Below are 25,950 nucleotides of genomic sequence, written 5' to 3'. Positions count from 1 at the left end.
TAATTCTGTGTTTCTAGTTCTTGTTTCCTTCCTTTTCCTCAATTCCTGGGACTTCCAAAGTGACAAGATGTACACCCCATCACAAGGTTAGCTGCTGCTCATAGGACATTTTTCTTTTAAGCAGCAGTGCCAGTTTCATGCAGAACCCTTCCTGCTGTAAAAAATTGCAAATGACTATACAGCGATGACAAGCAACAGTTCTGACTTAACAGTGGAGGCTGGGAGTTGGCTAGCATTGCATTTATTTCATCTGTCACGCACTGATGCTCAGAACACACAATGGATGTTTCACAAAAGAGATTACTGTTGGCCAAATTTAGACAAGGCACAGATGGATCCAGAAGGTTCTTCCTTCTCCCTCCCCCCATCTTTCTTCAGAATAAGCAAGTTGGTGCCACCCTGAGCTGGTATGCTCTGGGCCTCCAAGAAAAAGTTGATGATAAAAGATTCTCTTTTATACCACAGATTAATCTTTAGAATAAACAAATATGGCTGCTGTGAAATGGGGTTGATTCAATATTGCTGATCTTGTCGAGTCTGGACTAAATTTTGAAGGCTAGTAGGATCCCAACAGACTGCAGTACCCACATCTCTTATTGCCAAGCACGAGGGAAAGGAAAATACGAGGTGCTAACCAAAAGTTCAGGGAATTCAATTGTAAAAAAAAATGCTTACCGAAACTCCTAGTACCCACCATCTCCTTCAAAGTAGTCCCCTTGAGAATGCATCTATGGAAGTCATCTTGGGTGAGTGCCTTGAGGACCTCCTGCGATTCTGCCTGAATCTCTTCAATCGTGTTAAAATGGTGCCCTTCAATCGTAATTTCATTTTAAAGAATAGGAAAAAATCACAGGGGGCAAGGTCAGGTGAATAGGGAGGGTGTGCAATCACTGTAATGTTTCTGGGAGTCAGGAATTGTCGAACAACGAGTAATGTGAGCGGGCACGTTATTATGTTGGAGCAACCAATTTTTGTTTTTCTACTTGTCTGGGCGTTTGCGCCAAATGCTCTCACTCAACCACTTCAAAACCTCACAGTATGGCTGTCCTACTATCTCACAAACATTATGGATAGTTTGCCTACGATCTGCAAGGACAGTCTCATGAACCTTTACTATGGTTTCTGGTGTTGTGCTTGTTGACGGTCATCTGGAATAGTCATCGTCGTGGACAAATGTTCGTCCGTCTTTGAAGTATTTGTACCAAAGAAAAGTTTTGCTTTGGCACATGGCATTATCTCCAAAGGCTTCCTGGAGCATACGATGAGTTTCTGTAGCAGTTTTTTAAAGTTTGAAACAAAATTTGATGCAGATTCTTTGCTCAGTAAAATCAGTCGTATCGAAATCCGCCGAGTTACTAAAACACAATCTTACAAAATCGCGCAGAACAAAGCAACACAACCACTCAGCTGCACGTCTGTTGGCACACTGATTCACAAAGCATACTGCTAGACACCGTTAGCGGCGGAAGGGCATTCTATATCCAGTTTGTGCACGCTTTTGGATAGCACCTCGTACTTTTATATTGGTATTACTGGGCTACTTCCATATGACCTCAACCAACAACAGTCAGAATAGGGGTGCTGAGCTGGATGCATCATGGATTAGGCAATTTGATAAATGCTATGTGGAAGGACGGTATTTTTTTAAATTACCGGTACATAAATAACAATAAGCATCACTGATAGACGTAACTTCTACCTCCTTTACAATTTATTTGTTGGAGCAAGGCCAGGAGGGACTTTAATGCTCAGTTGTCAAACAGGGATTAGCCAGAACTGTAGTGTGTTTGCCAGTTCAGGAGGCAATCAGAGACAATGCAAGGGCTGGAGAATGCAACTGTCAGACAGGATGCTGGGCTGATTGGAGCCTGAATGGAATTTTATGTAATTGCATAAATAATGATAAGCATCACCTATTGGCACACGCCTGCCTTCTATTCAGAACTATAGTACCTGCTGGAACAAGGCCAGTATCAACGTTGATAGTATGGCTAAGGAATTGGCTGGAACTATAGGTTTTCTGGATAAGTACAAATGGTGTGGTGGCTGTGTTAGTCCATTTTTCAAATATATAGAAATAAAAAAAAGAAATAAGGTGATACCTGTTTTATTGGTCTAACAATGCATTTTATGATTAGCTTTTGAAGGTAACCCCTTATTCTCATCTTTGTGTGTGTTCCTCCACTCCAAGTACTCCCATTTAGCCATTTTCCCAAGGAAGACGTGGTTACCTTCGAAAGCTAATTATAAAATGCATTGTTAGTCCAATTAATACAGTAGCACCTTATTTCCTTTGGGCTCCTTTCACTAAAAGGTGATAGAGGTTTCTACTGCAAGCCGACGACGTAAATCCTCCAACGCTCTTAAGAATTCTAAGAGCGTCAGAGCATTAAACTCGCCAGCCCACAGTAGAACCTCTACTGCCGTTTAGTAAAACCCAGTGCTTATGTTTTATTTCTACCACTTTTTTAGTGGAGGTGGGAGGACCCTTGTCTGAGACTTTTTCCTTCAATTTGGATGTATTGTAGAGCCTGTGCTGTTTTGCTATTATTGAACTTGACATTCGTACATCAATCAAAGTGAAAGTGTTATTTATTATATTGGATTTTTCATTTTATCTGAGACATTTGGCTATTTGTTTTATTTCTATACAGGTAGTCCACAGGTTAAGAATGTCCGACTTACATCAGGCTCATACTTATGAACCGAGGTCCTGCCTCTCCCTTTTTGTGCCAACGCACCCCCTCCCCCTCGTTTTCCCTTCTTTTCCAAATGCGACCCTCCTCCTCCCTTCTGTGTCCCAAATAGGCCTTGTGTAGGAACCATGGCCTTGAGAAGAGAAGAGTGGCTGGGAGGAGGGAGCTGGCCAGAGGAGGTAAACACCCGTAGGAGGGAAAGAGGGAGGCACAAATTTGGAACGCAGAACAGAGGGAAGGTCGACGAGGGGCATGTTGAGACAGGAAGGGAGGATGAGGGGGTGCGTTGGCACAGAAAGGGAGAAGCAGGGTCATGTTGGGACACAGAAGGAAGGGAGGAGCATGAACGTGGGACACAGAATGGAGGGAAGGAAGGATGAACTTGGGACATAGGATGGAATAATGCAGGGAGTGAAGGAAGGAGATGCTGAGGTGGGGGAGGCAATAGAAAGGGAGAATTGTTGAGCATGGATGTCTGAGTGAGAGGGCAAGAGAGATGGTGCACATGAGAAAATGAAGAAAGAAGATACCGGTAATTGTTGGACATAGGGAGGGAAAGAGAAATATTGGACATGGTGGTGGGAGAGGCGTGAGGTACAGATGCATGGGGAAGAGAGAAATAAGATGGATAAATGTTGGATGTGGTGATGGAGAGGGAACAGTGGGATGGACGAAGAACAAAAGTAAGTAAGTGTAAACTTCCTATCTTTTCTTTCTATTTAAACTAAAGTACTTTATTTTAAGGACTGTTTCTTTAATGTTTTAATAGACTTAAGAACGGTTTAAAAGAGAGAACTCATTCTTAACCCCAGGGACTGTCTGTATATTACCTGGATAAGTAGAGAATCAGAGACAATATAAAGGGTTCAAAATGTAAATTTAATTCTACAGAAGTGAAACCACAAGTACAAAACAAGCATAACCTCCCCAGCAATTGACTTTTCACATAGAGTGCACAGGTAGGTAGGGGTGAGACAGAGAGGCTGGAGAGGAACTGTTAAAGACAATGACCAGTGTCTGCAGCTAAATGGGACTACTTGGAGTGGAATAACATACACAAAGATGAGAACAAGGACATATTTACTGTAATTTATATTCTACATAATCTGGAAAAAAAAAACAATCTTGATGGAGAACAAATACATAAAAAGCTCCATTTCAGAAGACGTAGAATTTGGAACTGAGGACATCTCAAGTTTCACAAGTATTTTATCCATAATAAATAAATTGGCTAAGAGACAAACACTCGTGCGCATGTGCCAGACAACTTCCTCTCATTGTTTATTTCTGTGCATAACATTTGAAATCACAATTATTTTGAGCATTAGTTAGCTCTGGAATGTGTTGCCAGAAGATGTGGTAAGAGCGGTTAATGTAGCTGGTTTAAAAAAAGGGTTACATAGAAACATAGAAATAGACGGCAGATAAGGGCCATGGCCCATCTAGTCTGCCCACACCAATGACCCTCCCCTACCTTTCTCTGTGAATAGATCCCACCTGTCTATCCCATTTGGCCTTAAAATCAGGCACGCTGCTGGCCTCAATAACCTGAAGTGGAAGACTATTCCAGCGATCAACCACCCTTTCAGTGAAAAAGAATTTCCTGGTGTCCCCGTGCAGTTTCCCGCCCCTGATTTTCCACGGATGCCCCCTTGTTGTCGCAGGACCCTTGAAAAAGAAGATATCTTCTTCCACCTCGATGCGGCCCGTGAGATACTTGAATGTCATCATGTCACCCCTCTCTCTGCGTTCCTCGAGTGAGTATAGCTGTAATTTATCTAGCCGTTCCTCGTACGGGAGATCCTTGAGTCCCGAGACCATCCGGGTGGCCATTCTCTGGACCGACTCCAGTCTCAGCACATCTTTGCAGTAATGCGGCCTCCAGAATTGCACACAGTATTCCAGGTGGGGCCTCACCATGGATCTATACAATGGCATAATGACTTCAGGCATACGGCTGACGAAACTCCTGCGTATGCAACCTATGATTTGCCTTGCCTTGGATGAAGCTTGCTTCACTTGATTGGCAGTCTTCATGTTCTCACTGACGATCACCCCTAAGTCTCGTTCTGCTTCAATTCTTGTTAGGATCTCACCATTAAGGGTGTAAGTCTTGCATGGATTTTGGCTGCCCAGGTACATGACTTTGCATTTTTTGGCATTGAAGCTGAGTTGTCAGGACCTAGACCAGCGCTCCAGTAGGAGTAGGTCGTGCATCATGTTGTCGGGCATTGAATTTATGTCTGTTGTGCTTTTGCCCACTACATTGCTTAGTTTGGCGTCATCGGCCTTGAGGAAAAGGCCATAGTCTGCTATTGAGACAGACATGGGGGAAGCCAGTGCTTGCCCTGGATCAGTAGCATGTAATGTTGCTACTATTTGGGGTTTTGCCAGTACTTGTGACCCGGATTGGCCTCCGAAGTTGGGCTACTGGGCTAGATGGACCATTGGTCTGACCCAGTAAGGCTATTCTTAGGTTCTTGTTTTCTGTGCTGTTGTTGCACTATGGGAAGAGGAGATTTGAGCATCTGCCTCTCAAGACTCAAAAGCTGGATTGACAGACCAGTACTTTTGCATTTTCGGTTTCATAATTATTGGTATAATTTTTGAACTGGTTAGGCTGTTAGAGCAGAGAGGGCTGAGGCCCAGGGAAGCCAATGCCCAAATCCCATCTCTCTGCAGCTTGTCTCAATTTAGGATTTGGAAAGTGAGCAACCAGATCTACAGTAAAAGCCATATCTATCATTATTATTACAACTTTAAAATACAGGCATACAAATATTTCAACATTTTTGCAGACTTAATTCCTCTACCCCAGGGGTGTCAAAGTCCCGTAGAGGGCCGTAATTCAGTCGGGTTTTCAGGATTTCCCCAATGAACATGCATGAGATCTATTTGCATGCACTGTTTTCATTGTATGCTAATAGATCTCATGCATATTCATTGGGGAAATCCTGAAAACCCGATTGGATTGCGGCCCTTGAGGAGGGACTTTGACACCCTTGCTCTACCCTATGTATTGTTAGTGCTGCCACTTCAACCCGGGTTAAGGTATGGGAGGAGTAGCAAAGGAATGCTGCAAGCTGGGGACTGTATTGTATCATTCCCTTGACTAAGGGGGGGGGGGGGAGGAGGAGGGAATTGCAGTAATGAAGTAATGACCCTATAGGCCAGGGGTAGGTAGCTCCGGTCCTTGAGAGCCGTATTCCAGTTGGGTTTTCAGGATTTCCCTAATGAATATGCATGAGATCTATTTGCATACACTGCTTTCAATGCATATTCATCGGGGAAATCCTGAAAACCCGACTGGAATACGGCTCTCGAGGACTGGAGTTCCCTACCCCTGCTATAGGCTAAGGCCTTCAGGGAAAGGTTTACGGATTGCAAAGTGCCCTATGGATAGCCTTTCCTTGGGTCATCGAAAGGATTTTTTGCCTCTTGGTATAAACATGGGCTCTTCTGTATACCCAGCAAAGCTTTTTCACCGACCTACAGCCTTTCCTTTTAAAAGCCCCCAGCAGCATCCAGTTTTGTACAGGGAACAAAGACGAGTGTACGTGCTGCATCTGAACGCGATGAAGTAGCCAGGCAAGTAGATTCTCTTGTCTGTTCTGATTGAATAGTTTAGTGATCATGCATGCTGGAGACCCGCTCCCCTGAGTAGAGAAGCAGAGCAGCAAAGAGGATAACAGGCTATAAAAGTGGTTCCCAACCCTGTCCTGGAGGACCACCAGGCCAATTGGGTTTTCGGGATAGCCCTAATGAATATGCATGGAGCAGATTTGCATGTCTGTCACTTCCATTATATGCAAATCTCTCTCATGCATATTTATTAGGGCTAGCTTGAAAACCCGATTGGCCTGGTGGTCCTCCTGGACAGGGTTGGGAGCCACTGGGCTATAGGATTGCTTCCTAAGAAAGACTCAGCTCCAGAAAGCAGGGTGGCAGAGCCCTCCTCTGGATCCGTGTCTGACTTTTGCCTGTACAGTAAATCACAACTTCAGCAAACACCTGCTCCGAGGCTTTAGAAACATGCAAACAATGACGGTGGACGTGGACCCTTGAACCCGCTTCCTGCACTGAGTCGAGCCCACCCAACCCCCACCCAGAACTTGGGAGAACTACAGTCCGTTTAAGCAGAATACCAAGGCGGGACTAGCTATTTACACAAGTGTTCTCAGAAATTCGTTCAGCTCCGACTTTCCAGTCTTTCTCTCTCTGATAGCGATTTATTCCATTGCTTCTGTGTTTGTTTTCGGGGAGGGAAACAATAGGTTCGGCTCCGGGGCACTAAGGCCAGTCTTTTATTTCGAACAGCCTCTTTCTCGTTAGCCCCACTCAAAGCGCGCCCCTTTCCGGGCCGGTAAGGTCAGCCTTGCACTTGCCTTCTCTCCGCTCGGCTGCCTTCCACGTGTTCCCCTGCCTTTACAAAGACTGTAACGATGCGCCTGAGGCGGCGGGACCAATAGCGGTGGAGGAAACAGCAGAGAGCTCGCGCCGCGGACGGCCCAGAAGTGGGCGGGGCCTCTTTCCCTAGCCCCGCCCTCCCCCAGGGAAGGCTGCCGCTGAGGAAAGGAACCGGTGTCTCCTGCTCTTGTTGAGCTTTGGCTTGGGGAAAGAAGCGCAAAGGGACGAAGTTTTTTATATCGCGTTACTTTAAAAAAAAAAAAAAAAAAAAAAGTGATTTCATTTTTCGCGTTCTTCTCAAAACTTGGCGATCGGCCCCCATCTGGTGACTAAAGTCACTGACTATCTTCTTTCTGTGGATTGCTTCTCCGTCTAGTCGTGACGTCCCCCCATCTCCTTTATGTAGCTGATTATTAACGTGTTGGATGAGAGATCAGTGCAGCAACCTCGGGAGAAAGGTACAGTGGAGCACTTTTTTTTAAAACTCTTTTGTTGTTGAAACTAAACGTTTAAAGAGTGTGTTGCAGGGTTTGATTTCTTTGTACTGGAGCTTTGAAAACAAAAGCGTTCCTTCCCTTTTGTACCCAAGAGTTTAATGATGTTTTCAAGTCGAGCAGCTGTTTCACGGCGCCTGAGTGTGCTGGCATCCTCTTTTCACGTGTACTACAAGAGTGGGCTTTAGTCTTTCTTTGGAGATTAAGATACAGATCTCCTCTTCCAAATATTTAGCAATCTAGGGAAACATAGATTTCGAGGTACTAGCCGATTGCACATTTTTGGTTTACTTTAGCTGTACTGTATTTATAACAACGATACGTGGATTTATCTATCTCGTATGGATAGAATGGGACTTTATTTTAATTAATCTAGTATTATCAGACTTGGACTTAAGAAACTTGTCTAGATGTCGGTGACACTTATCTGAATGCCTAGAAAACTTTGACAGCTTTCTCTATAGAGAAAGTTTGCTGCTTGTTTTTAAATGCAGCTAATGAATACATAGTGCACAGAGGCCAACTCTGTTAGACAGACGAACTCTACAGCTTGCTTTCTACGTTATGAATAGAGACCATTGGTTTAGTGGCAGTGCTGTGTGTTACCATTCAAAGAATCTAGGTTTAATCTTGGGGTCAGATCTTCCACCCTGTAGGTTGGCCCAGCCCGAGGATGCCTTTTGAAGCAGCATTCGCACCTCCTGGGGAAGAAAAGTCCAAACACTGTGTAACGGTGACAGTTTCTTACTGGATTTAGATAGAGCTTGTGATTTGCAGAGTTCCTGAAGGAGCCCTTGGTGCATGACCCCAGCTGAGGAAGGGGGATGGAATTTGATATACTACCTTTGGCGGTTACTTTCAAAGTAGTTTTCATATGCACAAATAAATATTTTGTACCTGGGACAACGAATGGTTAAATGACTTGCCCAGAGCACAAGTAGCTGCAAAAGTCTGGCACACTAATGGTTGGGTGCAGGGTAGGATTAAGACAGAGGCAAGCTAGGCTTGTGTGTAGCACCAAATATTTAGGAGGAACATCTTATATGCAGATTTTTGCTCTGGTCAGCTGGCTGATGAAAGAATCTACCAGCAGCCCCTATGCTTTATCCTCCTGTCAGCAGGGGGAGTCAGTGAGCAGCTAATGCACTCCTTTTTTTTTTTTTTGTTTTGCCAAGTCACTTTATTTATAAATGTGCTTAGGAGATAACATTTGAATAAACATAAGTTTTATCAAACAAAATTTGCTATCCATGTAACAATACAAGAAATCAAGGAATGCCTTCAGATACTTTAAACCAAGAAAAGCATATGGATCCACTACAGTAAATGCTTAGAACACAATGGTGGACAGGTCCAAGTAGTGCAGGGGTCAGCAACCTTTTTAAAGCAAAGAGCCAATTGATCCTAAAAATTGGACCCAAGATTTACAAAAAGCTGCAATGGGTAGAGAAGGGAGTCTGAGATATTCCAGGTCTCTCACGCTCTCTTCCCCTCCCAAAGTCTAGCTTTTCTCCCATCTTTGTTCCCTCCAATCCCTCACAGGTCTCTGAACCTCTCTTCCTTCCCTCTTCTCAACCCTTAGCCAAGGTTCTCTCCTCTCTCCAGGCCCTGACCCTTTAATCTCCTTCCCAACCCCACGATCCCTCACCCCCCGGGCCTACTGTGGTTTTCAGGGCAGGAGCACACCCCCCTGCCTCCTTGCGGCAGCTCATGTACCGGGAGCTGCAGCCATGTTAGAAGGCAGCTGCAAGGAGCCAGGAGCGAGAGGGCTGCGCTCCTGCCATGAAGACCCCCTGGACCACCAGATACTGCGGTAGCCCCAGGGAGTGAGGGATTGTGGGACTGGAGAGCTGCAGGTTGCTGACCCCTGGTCTAGTCTGTGCCCAATTGAGACTAGCTGCACCACTCAAGCTAGGAACTTGATCAGTAATTAGAGAGGTATGCATCTTTAAATTAAGCAAGCTGTAGTATCTGCAGTAGCAAAATTGTGCACAGAAGTCAGGCCCAAATCCTCTTTTCAGCAGCACTTTTTCAACACTGATTAACAAATATATTCTTCCCCTTTCCCTGGAAAAATAGATGCATGGTTTTTGTTAGTTGTTGACTTGCCTTAAAATAAATAAAACAAATTGTTAGAAAACTATACATTAATTCCAGCACTAGCTAATGCACTCCTAATTCAGTAGTACAGTAGTTTAAGGTGAGTTACATTCAGATACCATAGGCATTTCCCTAACCCTGGATTCAGCATTCAAAAATGGCTGCATGGATGTTTCCTACTTTGGATATTTTGTGGGAAACATCCAAAGTAGGACTTAGACTTCCTTTTGAAAATGGCCCTCTTATCTATTTAAACTGATTATTATGTTTAATTCATAGAACATAAATTACAGTATGTTGCTGTTCTGATTATTTCTATCAACTTACATTTATCATATTTCTGCTATATAATTTTTTATTTCACTTGATAGACTGTTATAAAACATAAAGTATATGTGCCATACCTTATGTTTATTTTCATAACTACTCGGTGATCGTTGAAATTTTTACAATTATTTATTGATTTCACACTTTTTTCAAAGCATCTATTGACATACCCCTCTCCTCTTTTACAAATCCGCGTTAGACTTTTTTATTTCTGGCAGAAGTGGTATTAGCTCCAACGTTCGTGAAAACAGGGAATGTTTTATTTGTCTTATTATTTTTACGTGTCACAGTGTTTTATCTAAAGTGGTAAGGTTTGATTGCTATCATGTAGGTATGGTATTCAGCTTTTCTAATTTTAACCAAATGATCATATACCACAAATATTCTTTTTCTGATTATGATTTTGGTATACCACTATTAACATTCTTTCACTACTATAAATTTTTAAAGTGCACACTTATCAGTACACCTGATTATCACTTTCACTAACTTTTCCACTTCGTGTTTTTATAATGTAACTATTGGTACAATTAAATATTCTTTTTCACTTTAGGTCTAGTTGGGCATGCGATGAAACTATTAAATAGTACATTTAAAACAAACCTGAGAATGTATTTCTTGCAGCACCACTATCACATAACTTCTGAATAAACACAGCTGCTCTCAATCAAACCCAATTCCTCAGGTTCTTAGCCCACCATGCTATTAGGCTACTCCTTCTTAGAGTGGGGGTTGGGGAGGAGAAAGAAGGAAGGAAGTAGAGACATTCTGGACACAGGAGTGGGCAGGGAAGAGGAGATGGTAGAGACCTGGAGAGATAGGAAAGAGGAGATGCTAGAGACATGAGGTGGGAATATGGAAGGGAAGGGGACATGCTGGCTATGGGTGGTGATGCATGGCCGATGGTTCACTTAGAGTTGGGGGTTGGCAACCAGCTCAAAGAGTCAATTTATCCTAAAAATTTGAACCAAGATTTACAAAGAGCTTCTCTCCAACCCCTTGCAGTTCTCTGCAGTTGTCTTCTCTCCCCCCTTATGCCCGTCCCCCTCCCCACAACCCATAACCAAAGTTCTCTCCCCTCTCCAGGTCCTGACCCTTTAATCTCCCTCCCAACCCTACAGTCACCCCCCCTCCCCTCGGGCCTACTGAGGTGCATGGTGGCCCAGTGTGGGTCTTCATGCAGGAGTGTGGCCCTTTCGTTCCTGGCTCCATGCAGCTGCCTTCTAAAATGGCTGCCATGACCTTTTGCGGCTGCTCGCTGCCACAATAGAATTTTGCATTTAGAGCCATGGAGAGCTGTCTTTTAGTGCTCTGGTTAGAAATCAACAGCTTCCTCTGCATAAAATAGTCAGACCAGTTAAATACTAACCAGTTGGCAACCCCCTGTGTTCTCCGATGTAGAGAGCTGGATAGTATAGGGCTTCCAAAAGAGGGCTGAGTTTTTATAGAACTTAGATGGATAAAAGGCAACTGTCAATGTTCAAAGTTATTTTTGCACCCTAGGATTTAGACCCCCTTTGCTTTCCCTGAATGTAATCTTCCCATCATGTCTCACCCTTCACTCCCAGCAGCACACAAGCTTGGGGGAGCATAGGAGTGCTAACTGAAACCATGTGTGGAATATGGCTATAGAGTTTATTTTTCTTTGTGGGACTTCAGGTTAAATCACCTCGGTGCCTGCCTTTGCTGCAGCATAGTGAGAAAGACCAGCACAATGCTCTGTAACTGGGTGAATTACTGAGCAAAGGGTTTAGCTTTGTTTGCACCACAGCTCTGTTGAAGTGCTAGTGACCACAATCATCATAATTTTGTTGTGCACTTCTCAGTTGATATGTTAGCCCTGATTCTTTAAAGTCCACCTAAAGTTAAGCTCCTAACTTGATCGATCAGTAGTATCGTCACCTAACTTAATCGATCAGTATGCTTCATTGGTGCCGATATTGTCACTCAGCACCTCACAACTGACTTTAATTGGACTTAATTAAAAACTCAGTTTTATAAAAAGTAGGTGCCTAGCCCAAAGTGCCTACATTAAAAGTGGCCATGGTTAGGAGTGGATCATGGGCGTGTTTTTGAGTTGGGTGCCTCTTTGTGAATTAGGTGCCTTTAGGCCTCAATATCAGTGCCTAACTTTAGGCAAAGAAAACCCTGGCATAAATATGGTATGCCTAAATGTTAGGACGCTGAGCGCTGCCTAAGCATGATTCTATAATGAGTGGCTAAGTTTTATAGAATTGGTGCTGATATCGGTGCCTAACTAGGCAGACTTTATAGAATCAGGGCCTTTGTGTCTGTGGAGGTTATTTTATATTTTTTCCTCCACTCTTAATAGCTTCTGAGCTGCAGCAGAACTGGTCTCTGTTATGCCATGGAACCAGAAGCCCTCATTTTTAATTATTTAGGAATTTTTCACCTATTTTTGTAGTCCCTTTGCAACTCAGCCCAACCATTTGAAAGACGGTGTGGCTCCCTCCACAACACAGTCTGGCCTCCTCTGGGTGTTTCTATTACTTGACAGCTGAGGCTCCTCCCCCTTCTGCCACATCTTCCTCTGTTCCTGCCCCAAGTAGTTGTGGGCGTAGCCCACCCAGGAAGAAGCCAGCTCCAGGAATCAAACCTAAATCCACATGTGTAATGCTTACTGAGTCACTGGACCAGCTCCGATAATGGATACACAGGGTTAAGAACTTTTTATGTGTGCCTGAGAAATATTTTGTTGCCCTGTTCACCAACATGTACTGTACTCTGGACTCTGGGGAGCTGGCTTCCTGCCAGTGCTTTCCAATGAAGAAAACAGTGCAGAGGAATTTTCATAGCCTGCGGGTCTGTTGTCCTGCTCTCTCCTGTTGATAGGTAATTAGCATTGCCCTTCCTACTTGAAGCACTTTTTTCTTATCCAAACCTGGTTCTATCTGATTCCCCCTAGGGTTCAAACCCAGTGTGATAACAGGATTAAGGTAATGAATTACTGGCAGCCTGAGGTGACAGATTGATATGCAGTGATAATCTAATGGGCAGGTGTGTTGACACAGCCCATTCCAGTCCAGCTTTGCTATTAAGATCTGAAGAAGGAACAGCAGCCTCTAAACTGGGGTCTAAGCTTTGGGTGGGGCCAAAATAGTCAGACTTGCTCTGTATCTTTGTGCTTTTTCAGGTTGAATCATCAACTTTATGGGCTAGATTCACTAAGCCCACCGATCATGTCCCGCTCGCTTAGCGACCCCTTTGCGACCCCAACCCGATTCACTAACCTTCCTTCCGATCCAATTCCGATCCACACATGCAAATGAGGGAAAGGGCATCCAAAAGTAGGAAGGCAGCGATTCACAAAAAAAAAAAAAAAAAGGAACACCGACTGGGCTGACTGATCACAAAAGAAGCGACTGCCGAGGACCAGTTGCTCACGTCATTGCCACCCTGAAATCCCAGCCCTGCAGTCCATCAAACCATCAAAAAAGCTCTCTGCTCTCTGCCCCGAAAGGTGGCGAACAGGGATACATCGCTGCACTTCCAGCCCTTCAAGGGCCCTGCTCTTGCCGCCCTGACTCTCCTGCTCTCTGCCGCCCTTCCCCACAGTGTGAGCCCGTGGTTTTAACCCGCGGGTTTAAAGCGGGGCTGCACTGTGGGGAAGGATGGCACAGAGCAGGAAAGTCAGGGCAGCATGGGCTTCATTTCAGTCTTCTAAAAGCCTGAAGTCGCGCTGGGCACAAGCCGCGAACTTCTCCTTTGCAGCCCCCCTTGGTTCTCCTCCATCCCCTGCAACAAGGGAAAAGACCCACTGTCCATTGTTTGCTATGGAGCTGAAATGTTTAAAAAAGTTCCAGCGGAGAGCATGTGCAGACCATCTATAGGCAAAGAAGATGGTCTGCGCATGCTTCAGGATCACTCACTAGCAATCTGTGTGGTCGGTGAGCCCCCATATGCAAGCTGACCCATTGTGGATCAGTCGGCCTGCCGTGGATTGGCCACGGATCGAGCAGATTAGTGAATCTAGCCCTATGTGAAAGGTCTAGGTTTAGCTTGGTATCAGGGATTTTGATAGGACTCAGTTCTGTGGGTGCTTGAGCAGCCCCCCCAGTATTGAAGAAACTCCTTAATTGTGGCCTTGGAGAGGTGATTTTCCATTGGGTTTAGTACCCTCAATCAGTTTGAAAAGTTGGCTCCTTAATCAAAAGATAAATAAAAAAGGAATGTAGTAATGAAATAAGATGTGGCTTATAGGTAGTGGAAGATGGTGGGCTCCATATAGCTTTAGCATCCAATGAGGAGGGGGAAAGGGACAGAGATTGGTTTGCTTGGCCCTTCCAAAATTCTTTCTGCTGCCCTGGCATTATTGGTGATGTCAGACCCTGCAATGATAGCAGAAATGCACTTGTGCTACACTTAAGTAGAGAGGACACGGGAAACACTGTGAGTGTAAAAGTTTTGTTAGTAAAAAGCTTGCCTCCATCACTTCCACTGGAAGGCCATTCCAAGCATTCATCACCCTTTCCATGAAAAAGGTACCTTCTTTGTCTGTCCCTTTTCACCTTCATCCCTGCCCCCTTATTTCAATGTTTCCTTTCAATTGTGCATTTGTGCCACGCAGGTATTTAAATGTCTTCTATTATATCTCCCTTCTCCCTCCTCCAAAGTATTCATATTGAGATTTTGAAGTCTGTCCCCATAATCGCTAATACCAACTGGATCGCTGTTGGCTGATTGTAGAAGAGCTAACTATCATTGTACCAAAAAGATTGCATGCAAATGATTTGTGCGGAGGTTCATCATAATCTCTTCTCTCTCGTCCAATTGATCAGTGTGAGAGCGACTCTAACATATGCGCAAAGCTGACAAAGGGAATCCCGAGCAGCTGAGAGGCAGGGGAATCCCTGAAAGCAGCCTCCTGCCACTCATCTGTTTGGGGCAGGAAACCTTTTTTTTTTAATGGACAGATGCACATGCTCAATATCTGACCCATTTAAAAAAGAAAAGAAAAAAAGCCCTCCCTGACATTCCAGCATTGAGAACACCCCCCTCTCCCCGCGCAGCAGCAAAAATGGCAGGAGGGATGCCCACTCCCTCCTACCATGCCGTCCCCACCCCCCATGAGAGAAAATTGGCAGGAGGGATGCCCACTCCCTCCTGCCAACAGAGGCCCCCCTGAACCATCCCTTCTGCTCCCCCTTCCTCCCCCCCCAAAAAAAAAATGCAGGATGCCCACTCCCTGGTGCCGCCGAATACTCCCCTGAATCCCCCCACTCCCCGAAACCCACCTCTTACCTTTGGTAGATGTTAGGAGCTGGAGGGACACATGGTGCTCCATGTGATGCGTGGGGAGGAGCCTAAGGCCCTGATTGGTTCAGATGGCTAAGGCCCATTGGGAGAGGCCTTAGGTATCTGAGTCAATCAGGGCCTTAGGCTCCTCCCTTTGTATCCCATGTGATGCTTGGGGAGGGGCTTAAGGTCTTGATTTGCTCAGACGTCGGACCTTAGGCCCTTCTGTGGAAGTTGAAGCAGAGGGGAAAGCTTCCAGAGTCACCAAAGGCAGTGTGTTTAAGCTGTCTGTAGCCTAAATATCACAAGTTGCAGCATGGGGAAGGAAGAAAGAATTTCCAGATTCCATGGGGAGAGAAATACCGCACCCAATTGAGAGGAGCAAATAAAAAAATCGCCAAAAAGTAGGGGGAGGAAGGAAGCAGATGCCACACCAGGGAAGGGAAGGAAAGATAGAGGAGAAAAAAAGGAGAGAGAGAGAGAGAGATGGCAGACTATGGGGGAGGAAAAGGAAGGAGAGGAGAGAGATAGCATATTGGAGGAGGGTGGATAGGAGAGCAGAGGAAAAAAAATGCAAGACCACGGGGGGGGGGGAGGAGGAGGAGGAGAGGAGAGAGATACCAGATTGTTGGGGGAAGGGGAGAGAACTGTTAGGTATTTGTTTTGACTTAGGGGTGCTGTGAAAAAGTTACTGAAACATCTCAATATACTTCAATTGCTCCAATATACAGCCCAATATTCAGCTGTCTGCCTCCTATGTTGGGCTAAAAGATATGATCATGCTATCCTTCCACTCTGTCAACTGCATTAACATTAAAATACAGGATTTAAATAGATAAAACTCCTCAACCCTGAGATATCCTGTCTGTCTGTCCAAATTAGAATGTAAGCTCTTCAGAGCAAGGACCATCTATTGAATGTTAAATGTACATAAGAACATAAGAATAGCCTTACTGGGTTAGTCCAATGGTCCATCAAGCCCAGTAGCCCATTCTCATGGTGACCAATCCAGGTCCCTTGTATCTGGCCAAAACCAAAGGAGTAGCAATATTCCATGCTACCAATACAGGGCAAGCAGTAGCTTCCCCCATGTCTTTCTCAATAACAGACTGTGGACTTTTCCTCCAGGAACTTGTCCAAACCTTTCTTAAAACCAGCTATAGAAATGTTAAATAGTAGTAGTAGGTATTCTGGTCTTTAAAGGTTTTTATGATGGTACCCCAACTACATATTTTCTCTCAGAATTCTGTATGTTCACCATGTCTTCTTCAATACCTAAATAATCATAGGTTGGTTTTGACTGTCTTATCTTGCACAAAATGGGAATATGTTTATAACTATGCTTTCTTCTATCTGGTTCCTTTGGAATAATATGCTTTTTACGCTTCATTCAGAATCATCTTATAGGAACTTCTAAACTCTCATGAAAGCCCATTACTAAACCAAAGCATTTCAAGAGCTCTTGGGGGCCCAGGCGACGGGTCTAACTTATGTTGTACGAGAAAATCAATATCTGGTTGGTTATCAAATGAGTGCATATGTGTTATTCTTGAATGATTTGACTTTGCTATTTCAGTAATATAGTTTCATTTCCTCTTCTTTAGAATTGAGAATCGCCTTGACTTGCCCTGCAAAAAAGGCAATATAGAAAATTTGGAATAAACAATCCAGTTAGAATTTCTACGAAGAAGTTGGAGTGAGCGTGCTCTTTGAAACATAGCAGCAGAGCCAGAGGCTGTTGTTTTGGCTCTGAAAGAAATTATTCATTTTTTGTCCTAAATAAGAATAAAGCAGGTTGAAATCTTGGAAAAAAAACCAAGGAAGCTAGAGGCAATTATTTTCCATGTTCAGAGTATAGAAGGGAAAATCCAACAGCGACAGAACAGAGAAGACTTCCTTTAAAGAACAACCCAGGGGTAATGTAGTGAACCAGGTTATATAGCTAGACTTTGTAACAGTAAAAACAAATTTTCAGGTACAAGAGAGAACAGAATAATTAGGTTAGAAGAACCAAAGCATGATGTAAAAACTGGACTCGGCTCTAAAGGACTAATGAGAAGTGAGCTCCTGCCTTTTTAAATCTATGTAAGCTGTACCTTAGTGCATAAATGTATATAGTGTGTGGGACTTGGATTCGGTACCTTACATACTTTTATCAATCCTGTATTTCTATTTATGGGAGGATTGCAGTCATCCTAGCTCAGAAATGAGAAAATTACAGTGGATAATCTTTTAGAACGGGATAGGCCAAGATCTTATGCTCACTCTGTTAATAAAAGGATTGGAAACCAAGGCCCTGATTTTATAAAGCCTACTTAAGTAGGAACCCAGCTAAAGAGTAAAACAACCTGTCTTAACAGTAGCTCAGTGACAATCCAAAATGGTGCTTTTCTGAAAGGACATTTAAAGAGAAGCTCCTCTGCTGAATCGAACCTGCACCGCGAAGAGGATGGGGAAAAGGAGAGGCAAAGTTCAGGAGCTTCACCTGTCTTGGGCTGCAGCTCCTGCAATGAAGCAAGCTATGCTCGATCGTTTTCGAGCTCCCATAGGACCAACCATTTCCTCTCCCTCAGTCAGTCATCCCTGGAGCGGAACTTCAGGCAGCAGTTTAGACGGGTGGTTCCCCCACAGCTGGGAGGTGGCTTTGTTGCTGAGCAGCACACTGCTGAAGGGTCCCTTGTGGAAACAAGTTTTGGAGAGTGCAAGGGGGGCAGCCAGTAACAATATCGGGCTTGACTATTGATGAAGATCCAGCTGTGCAGGCAGCTGTCAGGATCCTGGGTCAGGAAACTGTCAGTCACCTGCCGAGGTTAAGAACCAGGCTACCCTTGAATTAAGAATGCGGGTATTGATGAGACCAATGGGAAGTTCTCAATGACATGCATTCTTCCTTGCTGGTTACAGTAAAACAAAATACTAATAATATAATGATTATTTTTGATACTGCTCTTGTTCAAGCTCAGATAACTGGTCAGCTTTTCTCAGAAATCTAAAATGCAGTCTGTGCAAAGTTTGGAAGTAGCTGCCATTAAAAATAAGGAAAATAAGAATAGGGAAAGTGTTTCTGATGTTACAGTGGGTGATCATCTGGCATCCAGTGATCACTGCATGGTACGGTTTAACCTTTTCCTATCGTGTGTCCCGGATGATGGGACATTCCAAAAATGTCGTTGCCATCGTATGTCCCATGGCATGGGACATACAGTACACCTTCTACCTATCATTTGTCCCATCTATTTATTACCAAGTAATTCGGAGTCTGAGTTGGATAATGATTCGGACTTTGATGCAGAAAATGTAGCGGGCAGTAGCGATAATTACGATTGGAACCAGCATAACGTACAATTTATTACGATAGGAAAAGGTTAATATTAAGATGGGTATAGAGAGGGATCATTCTAAAGCAAAGGTTCTAGACTTTAAAAAAACCTAACTTTGTTCGGATGGGGGTTTACGTCAAGGAATTATTGTCTGGATGGGAACGTCTGGAAGGAGTGGAAATGCAGTGGGCAAACTGAAAGGAGCGATTGTAAGGGCACTCTCTAAAGTTGAAAGGGGATAGATTCCGTACAAACGTAAGGAAATTCTTCTTCACCCAGAGAGTTGTAGAAAACTGGAGCGCTCTTCCGGAGTCTGTTATAGGGGAAAACACCCTCCAGGGTTTCAAGACAAAGTTGGACAAGTTCATGCTAAACTGGTGAGACAGGACTCATTTGGAGCATTTGACCTTGGGGCTGCCACGTGAGTGGACTGCTGGGCAGGATGGACCACTGGTCTGACCCAGCAGCGGCAATTCTTATGTTCTTAAACCTTTTTGTGAGGTAAGTAAGTAAAAGTAAGAGGAAAAGAAGGCCATTGTAGTTCTCAAAAGTAATAGCTGAGAAGGTAAGGATTAAGATGTTAGCTTTCATAAACTACAAAAGATCACAGAAAGAGGAAGACAGGCAAAAATATCTGGAAAAGTTAAGAGAGGCTGGTCTTGTAGTCAGGAAAGCAAAGATGCAAATGAAAGAAAAAATAGCTGACAAGGTAAAATGGGAAGACAAGACATTTTTATTTAGATATATTAGTGATAGGAAGAAGTTCAAAAGTGGCATTGTGAGACTCAAAGGTGAAGGGGAGGAATATGTAGAAAGCTGACAAAGAAAAGGCTGAATTGCTTAACAGATATTTCTGTTCTGTGTTCACGGCTGAAGCGCTGGGAGCAGGACCACAGAAGACAAATGTGAATAGGGATGGAGGAGTAATAGACCTGATCAATTTTCAGAGGGTTGTGTTTGTGAGGAGTTAGCTAAAATAAAGGTAGACAAAGCAATGGGGCCGGATGGTGTACATCCGAGGGTGCTGAAGGAACTTAGGGAAGTTCTGGTAGCTCCGCTGACTGACCTTTTCAACGAGTCTCTAGAGTCAGGAATAGTACCGGAGGACTGGCGAAGTGCGGATGTGGCCCTTCTCCACAAAAGTGGAAGAAAGTAAGAAGTAGGGAATTATAGGCTGGTAAGTCTGACTTCTGTGGTAAGCAAATTAATGGAAACACTTTTAAAACAGAGAATGGTCAAGTTTCTGGAATCCTGTGGATTACAGGATTGGAGGCAACATGGATTCACTAGAGGTAGGTCTTGTCAGACAAATCTGATCAATTTCTTTGACTGGGTGACCAGAGAATTGGACAGAGGATGTGCGCTAGAGGTGTATTTAGATTTTAGCAAAGCCTTTGACAGTGTTTCACACAGACGTGTAATAAATAAACTGAGTGCCCTCGGGATGGGTCCCGTAGTGATGGGCTGGGTCAAGAACTGGTTGAGTGGAAGGCGGCAGAGAGTAGTGGTCAATGGAGATCGCTCTGAGGAAAGGGATGTTACCAGTGGTGGGCCTCAAGGTTCTGTTCTTGGGCCTGTTCTTTTTAACATTTTTATAAACGATATTGCTGAAGGGTTGTCGGGTAAGATTTGCCTCTTTGTGGATGATACGAAAATCTGCAATAGAGTAGACACGCCGGATGGTGTGAATAACATGAAGAAAGACCTGGCAAAGTTTGAAGAATGGTCTGAAATTTGTCAGCTAAAATTTAATGCTAAGAAATGCAAGGCCATGCATTTGGGCTGCAAAAACCCGAGGGAATGGTATAGATTAGGGAGTGAAGAGCTTATGTGCACGACAGAAGAGTGGGACTTGGGTGTGATTGTATGTGATGATGTTAAGGTGGCCAAACAGGTTGAAAAGGTGACGGCGAAAGCTAGAAGGATGCTAGGTTGCATAGGGAGAGGTATGGCTAGTAGGAAAAGGAGGTATTGATGCCCCTGAATAAGACTATGGTGAGACCTCATTTAGAATAGTGTGTACAATTCTGGAGGCTGCACCTTCAAAAAGATATAAAAAGGATGGAGTTGCTCCAGAGGAAGGCTACTAAAATGGTGTGTGGTCTTCATCATAAGGCGTATGGGGACAGACTTAAAGATCTCAATCTGTATACTTTGAAGGAAAGACAGGAGAGGGGAGATATGATAGAGACGTTTAAATAATAATTACAGAAAAATGTCACTCACCAGGAGTGGGCTGCCTCTCTAAGATCTAACATTGAAATCAAAACAGGTGGAGAAAAAGCCTCAAAAACTATTATCATGCAGCAATCATTGATTATTTACAGCTGTCGTTCTTATTGTCATTGGCAAAAAACTCACACCTACAGCACAATGTAACACCTACAGCACAATGTAAAAGAGGGGAAAACCCCACTACTGTGCACAGTAATAATTTGTTTACCTTTTAAAAAATCTTTTTATAGTTCATTTTTATAAATAGTAATAAGTTATAAAGATTCAAAATACAAAAAAGCTTGAAAAACGGAAGCAAAAAACACTTAGCTCTGGCGCCAGAGAACGCTACTGGAAGAGATCCGCCGGTACTGAATGCATTTCTTCTTTTCAGCGGCGTTCCTCAGTCTTTCACAGTAAGCAAGCAGGTCCACGACAGAGCCAAAAGCCTCTCCAACAAGCACTTGAGAGACGTTTAAATGCCTACGTAATGTAAATGCGCATGAGTCGAGTCTCTTTCATTTGAAAGGAAACTCTGCAATGAGAGGGCATAGGATGAAGTTAAGAGGTGATAGGCTCCGGAGTAATCTGAGGAAATACTTTTTTACGGAAAGGGTGATAGATGCATGGAACAGTCTCCCAGAAGAGGTGGTGGAGACAGAGACTGTGTCTGAATTCAAGAGGGCCTGGGATAGGCACGTCGGATCTCTCTCGGAGAGAGAAAGAGATAATGGTTACTGCGGATGGGCAGACTGGATGGGCCATTTGACCTTTATCTGCCATCGTGTTTCTATGTTTCTATGTGACTCTTGAGAGTCTAGGTGTAAGAGAAGATGCTATGAATCTTACATCAATCTTGGTATCTTCATTTGAATTTATTACCCAGAGAACTACGCTGCTAGTATCTGTTGCTTTTGAACTTGATCACAATACAGTTCTGAGACTTTCCTTTACCCCCCTTCTTTTTTTTTTACAAATTGTGCGACAAAAGCCCCGAAGCCCTTTAAATCCCTATGGGCTTCGGGGCGGTTGCTGCAGCCGCCCGCGATATCGGGCTTTGTATAAGAGTGGGTTAGACATTTAGAACTGCTGTTTTCTTGGTTTAAAACTAAGGGCTCCTTTTACTAAAGTACGCTATGCTTTTTAGCATGCACTAACCACACGCTAAAATGTTAGTCTATGGATGTATTAGTGGTTAGTGCGCATATCGATTTATCGCGCGCTAAAACGCTTAGCGCACCTTAGTAATACAAGGGGTGTTTTCTAATTTAGCTAGAAACAAATGCGAAGCAAGGCCTTTCTTGCTCTATGAATAAGGCCATAGCCTCTAATTTTGTTACAATTTCCTTGTATATGTATTATTATTTTTGAAGGTAAGTAATTTCAATTTTTAGACCCTAAACAGCTAGAAGATTTTCTGAGAGCCAAGGAAGAAGTTCAGGTCATTGTATAATCTCATATGTTCACTGTTTGACTGGCTGGCGAAAGTGCTTGGGGCGATCTTTCAATTTATTCTTTTATTCGATTTTTGATTTCCTTAATTCTTGGATAATATTTCCTAAAGTTGTGGACAATATCTTCAATTACTTTTAGCATTTCTTCTTTTTCTGGAGGTTTTTTTTCTCTGTACCCTATAATTATGGTGTTGTATATTTGAAAAACTGAATAAATATATAATGACACCCCCTTCCCCAGTAGCCCATGTTAATAAAACTGCTCCCTTTGTGTTCTTCATGTTGATCCAGCGAAGATTGTTCCTAGCTTTTTATCTTGGAGAAGTGGTTGTATAATTACTTTTGAATCCACATTTTTCATTTGATATTTTACCATCAAATTGGACCCCTGAGGAAGGCGTGTCCGCTGAAACACGGACCGTGTCTGGTCCTGTCTCGCCTAAACATATGTGGCTTATCATTAGTAAAGTTGCTATTTGTGGATATTAACCAATAAATCATCACAAGAACATCCTCTTCCACAGGTTTGTTGGTTTTTTTTTGTCTCTTAGGCTTTTTTTCAACTGTGGAGCAAATGGGAGCAAATGACCAAAAATAGTCTGAGTGTGTCTTTGAGAAATTTAAACGAGTGGTTACTTAGGAAACCCATGTACCTTTATTTTTATTTTGGGTAGCTAGTTCAACCCATTTCTTCTGTGTCCGCTCTTCTGGAACCACTACTGTCTCTTAAGAATAATTGAGTAGAATCATCAGTTGAACAGCCAGAATGTCCTTGAGGTTCTTTAATATTTGAGGTATCCTTGTCTGGCCCCATTGCCATGTTCAGTTTTACTGATTCCATTCAAACTCTTTCCTTTGTAAATGGAGTAGCAGCTGTCCCTTTACCCCGTCTATCTATTGTCCCTTGCCAATCCCTTGTTTGGTGAACAAATATAGAGTCTTGCCAGAAAGAATACAGCTGAATATGTCACACTGGCTTTAGGGTATTACTGACCATTAGATAAACATTGCCTTCTTCCTGGATTAATACTCCAAGGATAAGAAACCCACTTATTTTCATTTAAAGAAACTTAATAAATAATTGCACTTATTACAGTAATTGATTGGTCTGTCTTGAACTTTTATTGCTGTTTTAGGAAGACTGCATTTTTCTTTAAATCACACTCCTGGGAACCCCTTGACCTTCCCTTAACACTGTTGATAGAATTGCTTTTATTTCTTAATTGCCTTTTGTAAGAAACTGTATCCTGGGTATCAACTACAAGCCTGCGGTGGTTTTGGTTTTTTTTAATCTGTTGATTCCCACTATATCTGGGGGGGGGGGGGGGGTTGTTTTTTTTTTTAAGCAGGGAGTAAATATTGACTGTTCACACAGTGGATTAGAACACCCTCCCTATCAGCAAGCCATGATTGTTGAAAAGGAATATCTGATATCAAGGAAAGAAATTTCTGTGATCTCCCATTTTAGAAGGCCTGGTTGGCTTTGTTCCCATTGAAAGGTAGGGTTACCATATGGCTCCAGAAAAAGGAGGACGGATTGAGACATCCAGGTTTTGTCTCAATCCGTCGTCCTTTTTCTGAAACTATACGGTAACCCAAATGAAAGTTGTAGGTACTGTACAGGTTTCTCTTTTCTCCAGGGCACTTTATATTGGTTGTGTTCCAGGCTCTAGGGATCTTCCAGCCAGTGAGAAGGGGAGCTTTTCTTAGGGCCTTTGAGGAAATCCTTTGCTTGGCATTTAGAAGGTTTTATATTCTTACCTTGGAATCAAATTAGGATGGAGAAGGCTTTAAGGATTTTCAGCTTTACAGTTTGAGTTATGCATGTTCAAAGCTCCAGGTTTTGAAAAGCCGTACGGGGAAATCTGGACTTCTGGTAACCCTAAGTGTGAGCATCAGGCTGGAGACGCTGCTTGTGCTGGCAAAGATTTAAATAGGTATGGAAGGGGGGCGAGTGTGACATGGGGGTGGGGGGGTGGAGAAGAGTTTAAGTTTAAGTTTATTAGGATTTTATATACCGCCTATAAAGGTTATCTAAGCGGTTTTTACAATCAGGTACTCAAGCATTTTTCCCTCTCTGTCCCGGTGGGCTCATAATCTATCTAACGTACCTGGGGCTATGGAGGATTAAGTGACTTGCCCAGGGTCACAAGGAGCAGTGCGGGGTTTGAACCCACAACCCCAGGGTGCTGAGGCTGTAGATCCAACCACTGCGCCACACACTCCTCCTTCCAGAGAAGAGGGCACCACCACCCTGGGCACCTCTTACCCTTGCTACGCCACTGATAGTACATGAACCTTTGAGATCTCACAGGTCTAAAGAAGTTGTTTTGGAGAGCTCAAGAGCTCATGTACCACAAAAAAGAGCCCGAGAGCTGGTCTCAATGGGCGACTAAAACGAGGGGCTGGATGACCCGGGTTGGTCACCCATGGAGAAGCAACTCATAGGTGATGGGAAGGGGGGGGAGTAGGGTGGAGGAGGAGTAGGGCATGATGGGAGGGGGTTGAATAGTACGTGCCTCCGAGGTTCAGGGTCTTTCCTGTCCCTCGGATGCAGCTTTCCCTTCCAACCTCCATTTTCGCACAGGGGACTTGCTTAAGACACTGGATGCTTGGGGCTGTCGCAGTGGTGGTGATCCCGAGCTACAAGGTTTGGCTTATCAGAAGATGAGCGGTTATGTGGTAATGTGATCTGCTGAGGGGTGACGTCACGGGTCATGTGACCCGGCATGGGGGGCATGGAGGTACATGCCTTACCCCCGCATCTGGGGATGAGCCATTAGGAGGAAGTGAGCTCAGGGGAGCTAATGGGCTTTTAGGCACATGCCATGGAAAAGGGGCATGGAGGCCCATGCCATCCCCTAGATTCTTGCTCTCATGGCGGGGTCAGGTAGAATTTAATTTTGATTTGTCAAATTGCAATATTTTTGTAGCTCAGGAGGTGAAGCAATTGTTAATTGTTTATTTACTTGTTGCCCCAATAAACAAAGCTGCGGCCTGGTTATGGCTATCAATAAAGAGTCTGTGGTTTATTTATGGTTGTCATTATTGTTGAGGTTATATGAGATTTGATAAACAGGAATGCATGGAGGTTTGGTGTACAAGAAGGTAAGGGGGTGATGGGGGAGGTGGGGTGACAACTGGGCCATTCCAGATCCATATGTTATATCTTTTCTTCTAAATGTATTCTGGATTATGAAGGTTGCAGAACTGTCATATATACAGTATAGCCTAACTCTTCTTTTGATCTTCATGAAAAGGTATATCAAATCCCCTTAGTTACAAGAAATGTCTCCGTCCCACTTTGCCATCAAATACCTGAAATAAATCTAAACTTTGAGTACATCTGGAAAAGAGAAAAATCCTCCCCTCCCCCCTGGACATAGTGATATGCTTTCAGCAGATACAGTTGCATAGTACAGTTTATCCTGAAAAGGACTTCTTGACAGAATGTTCTGTTCTCCTTCTGACAGCATGTGTTTTTCTGATTGTCTTGATTAGCCCTGGGATTTAGTTACAAGGCAGGAAGTTGTAGATGCAAGTTTTCATTTTGTTTGCTTAGGATTCAGATTATAAAGGCATACCGTCTCATAGATGAAAATGCTCTGGCTTTTGTAAGTTAACTTTCCGATAGACCACCTCAACTTCAGATAAACTTTCTCTGGCCAATATCCAGCGTGAG

The 25,950-nt window shown here is 43.6% G+C and overlaps 1 protein-coding gene across 3 annotated transcripts in view; it reads left to right on the top strand.

Moving 5' to 3' along the window:
- The window catches only part of TNS3 (tensin 3), a 776,331-nt gene that overhangs the window by 110,760 nt on the left and 639,621 nt on the right, over positions 1-25,950 (top strand). The window contains exon 1 of one of the 3 annotated variants that reach the window (XM_033930436.1): positions 7,258-7,561. The exons of the other annotated variants lie outside the window; for them this stretch is intronic. Within the exon in view, the coding sequence (XP_033786327.1) occupies positions 7,529-7,561 (33 nt within the window). The 5' untranslated portion in view covers positions 7,258-7,528. Of the gene's footprint in view, positions 1-7,257; positions 7,562-25,950 lie in introns of those variants that run through there. 3 annotated transcript variants of the gene reach the window in all.

The sequence above is a fragment of the Geotrypetes seraphini genome, chromosome 2, assembly GCF_902459505.1.
Source record: "Geotrypetes seraphini chromosome 2, aGeoSer1.1, whole genome shotgun sequence".
Taxonomy (NCBI): Eukaryota; Metazoa; Chordata; class Amphibia; order Gymnophiona; family Dermophiidae; genus Geotrypetes; species Geotrypetes seraphini.
The sequence above is the reverse complement of the archived record's forward strand: the minus strand, read 5'-3'. Positions and strand labels throughout refer to the sequence as shown.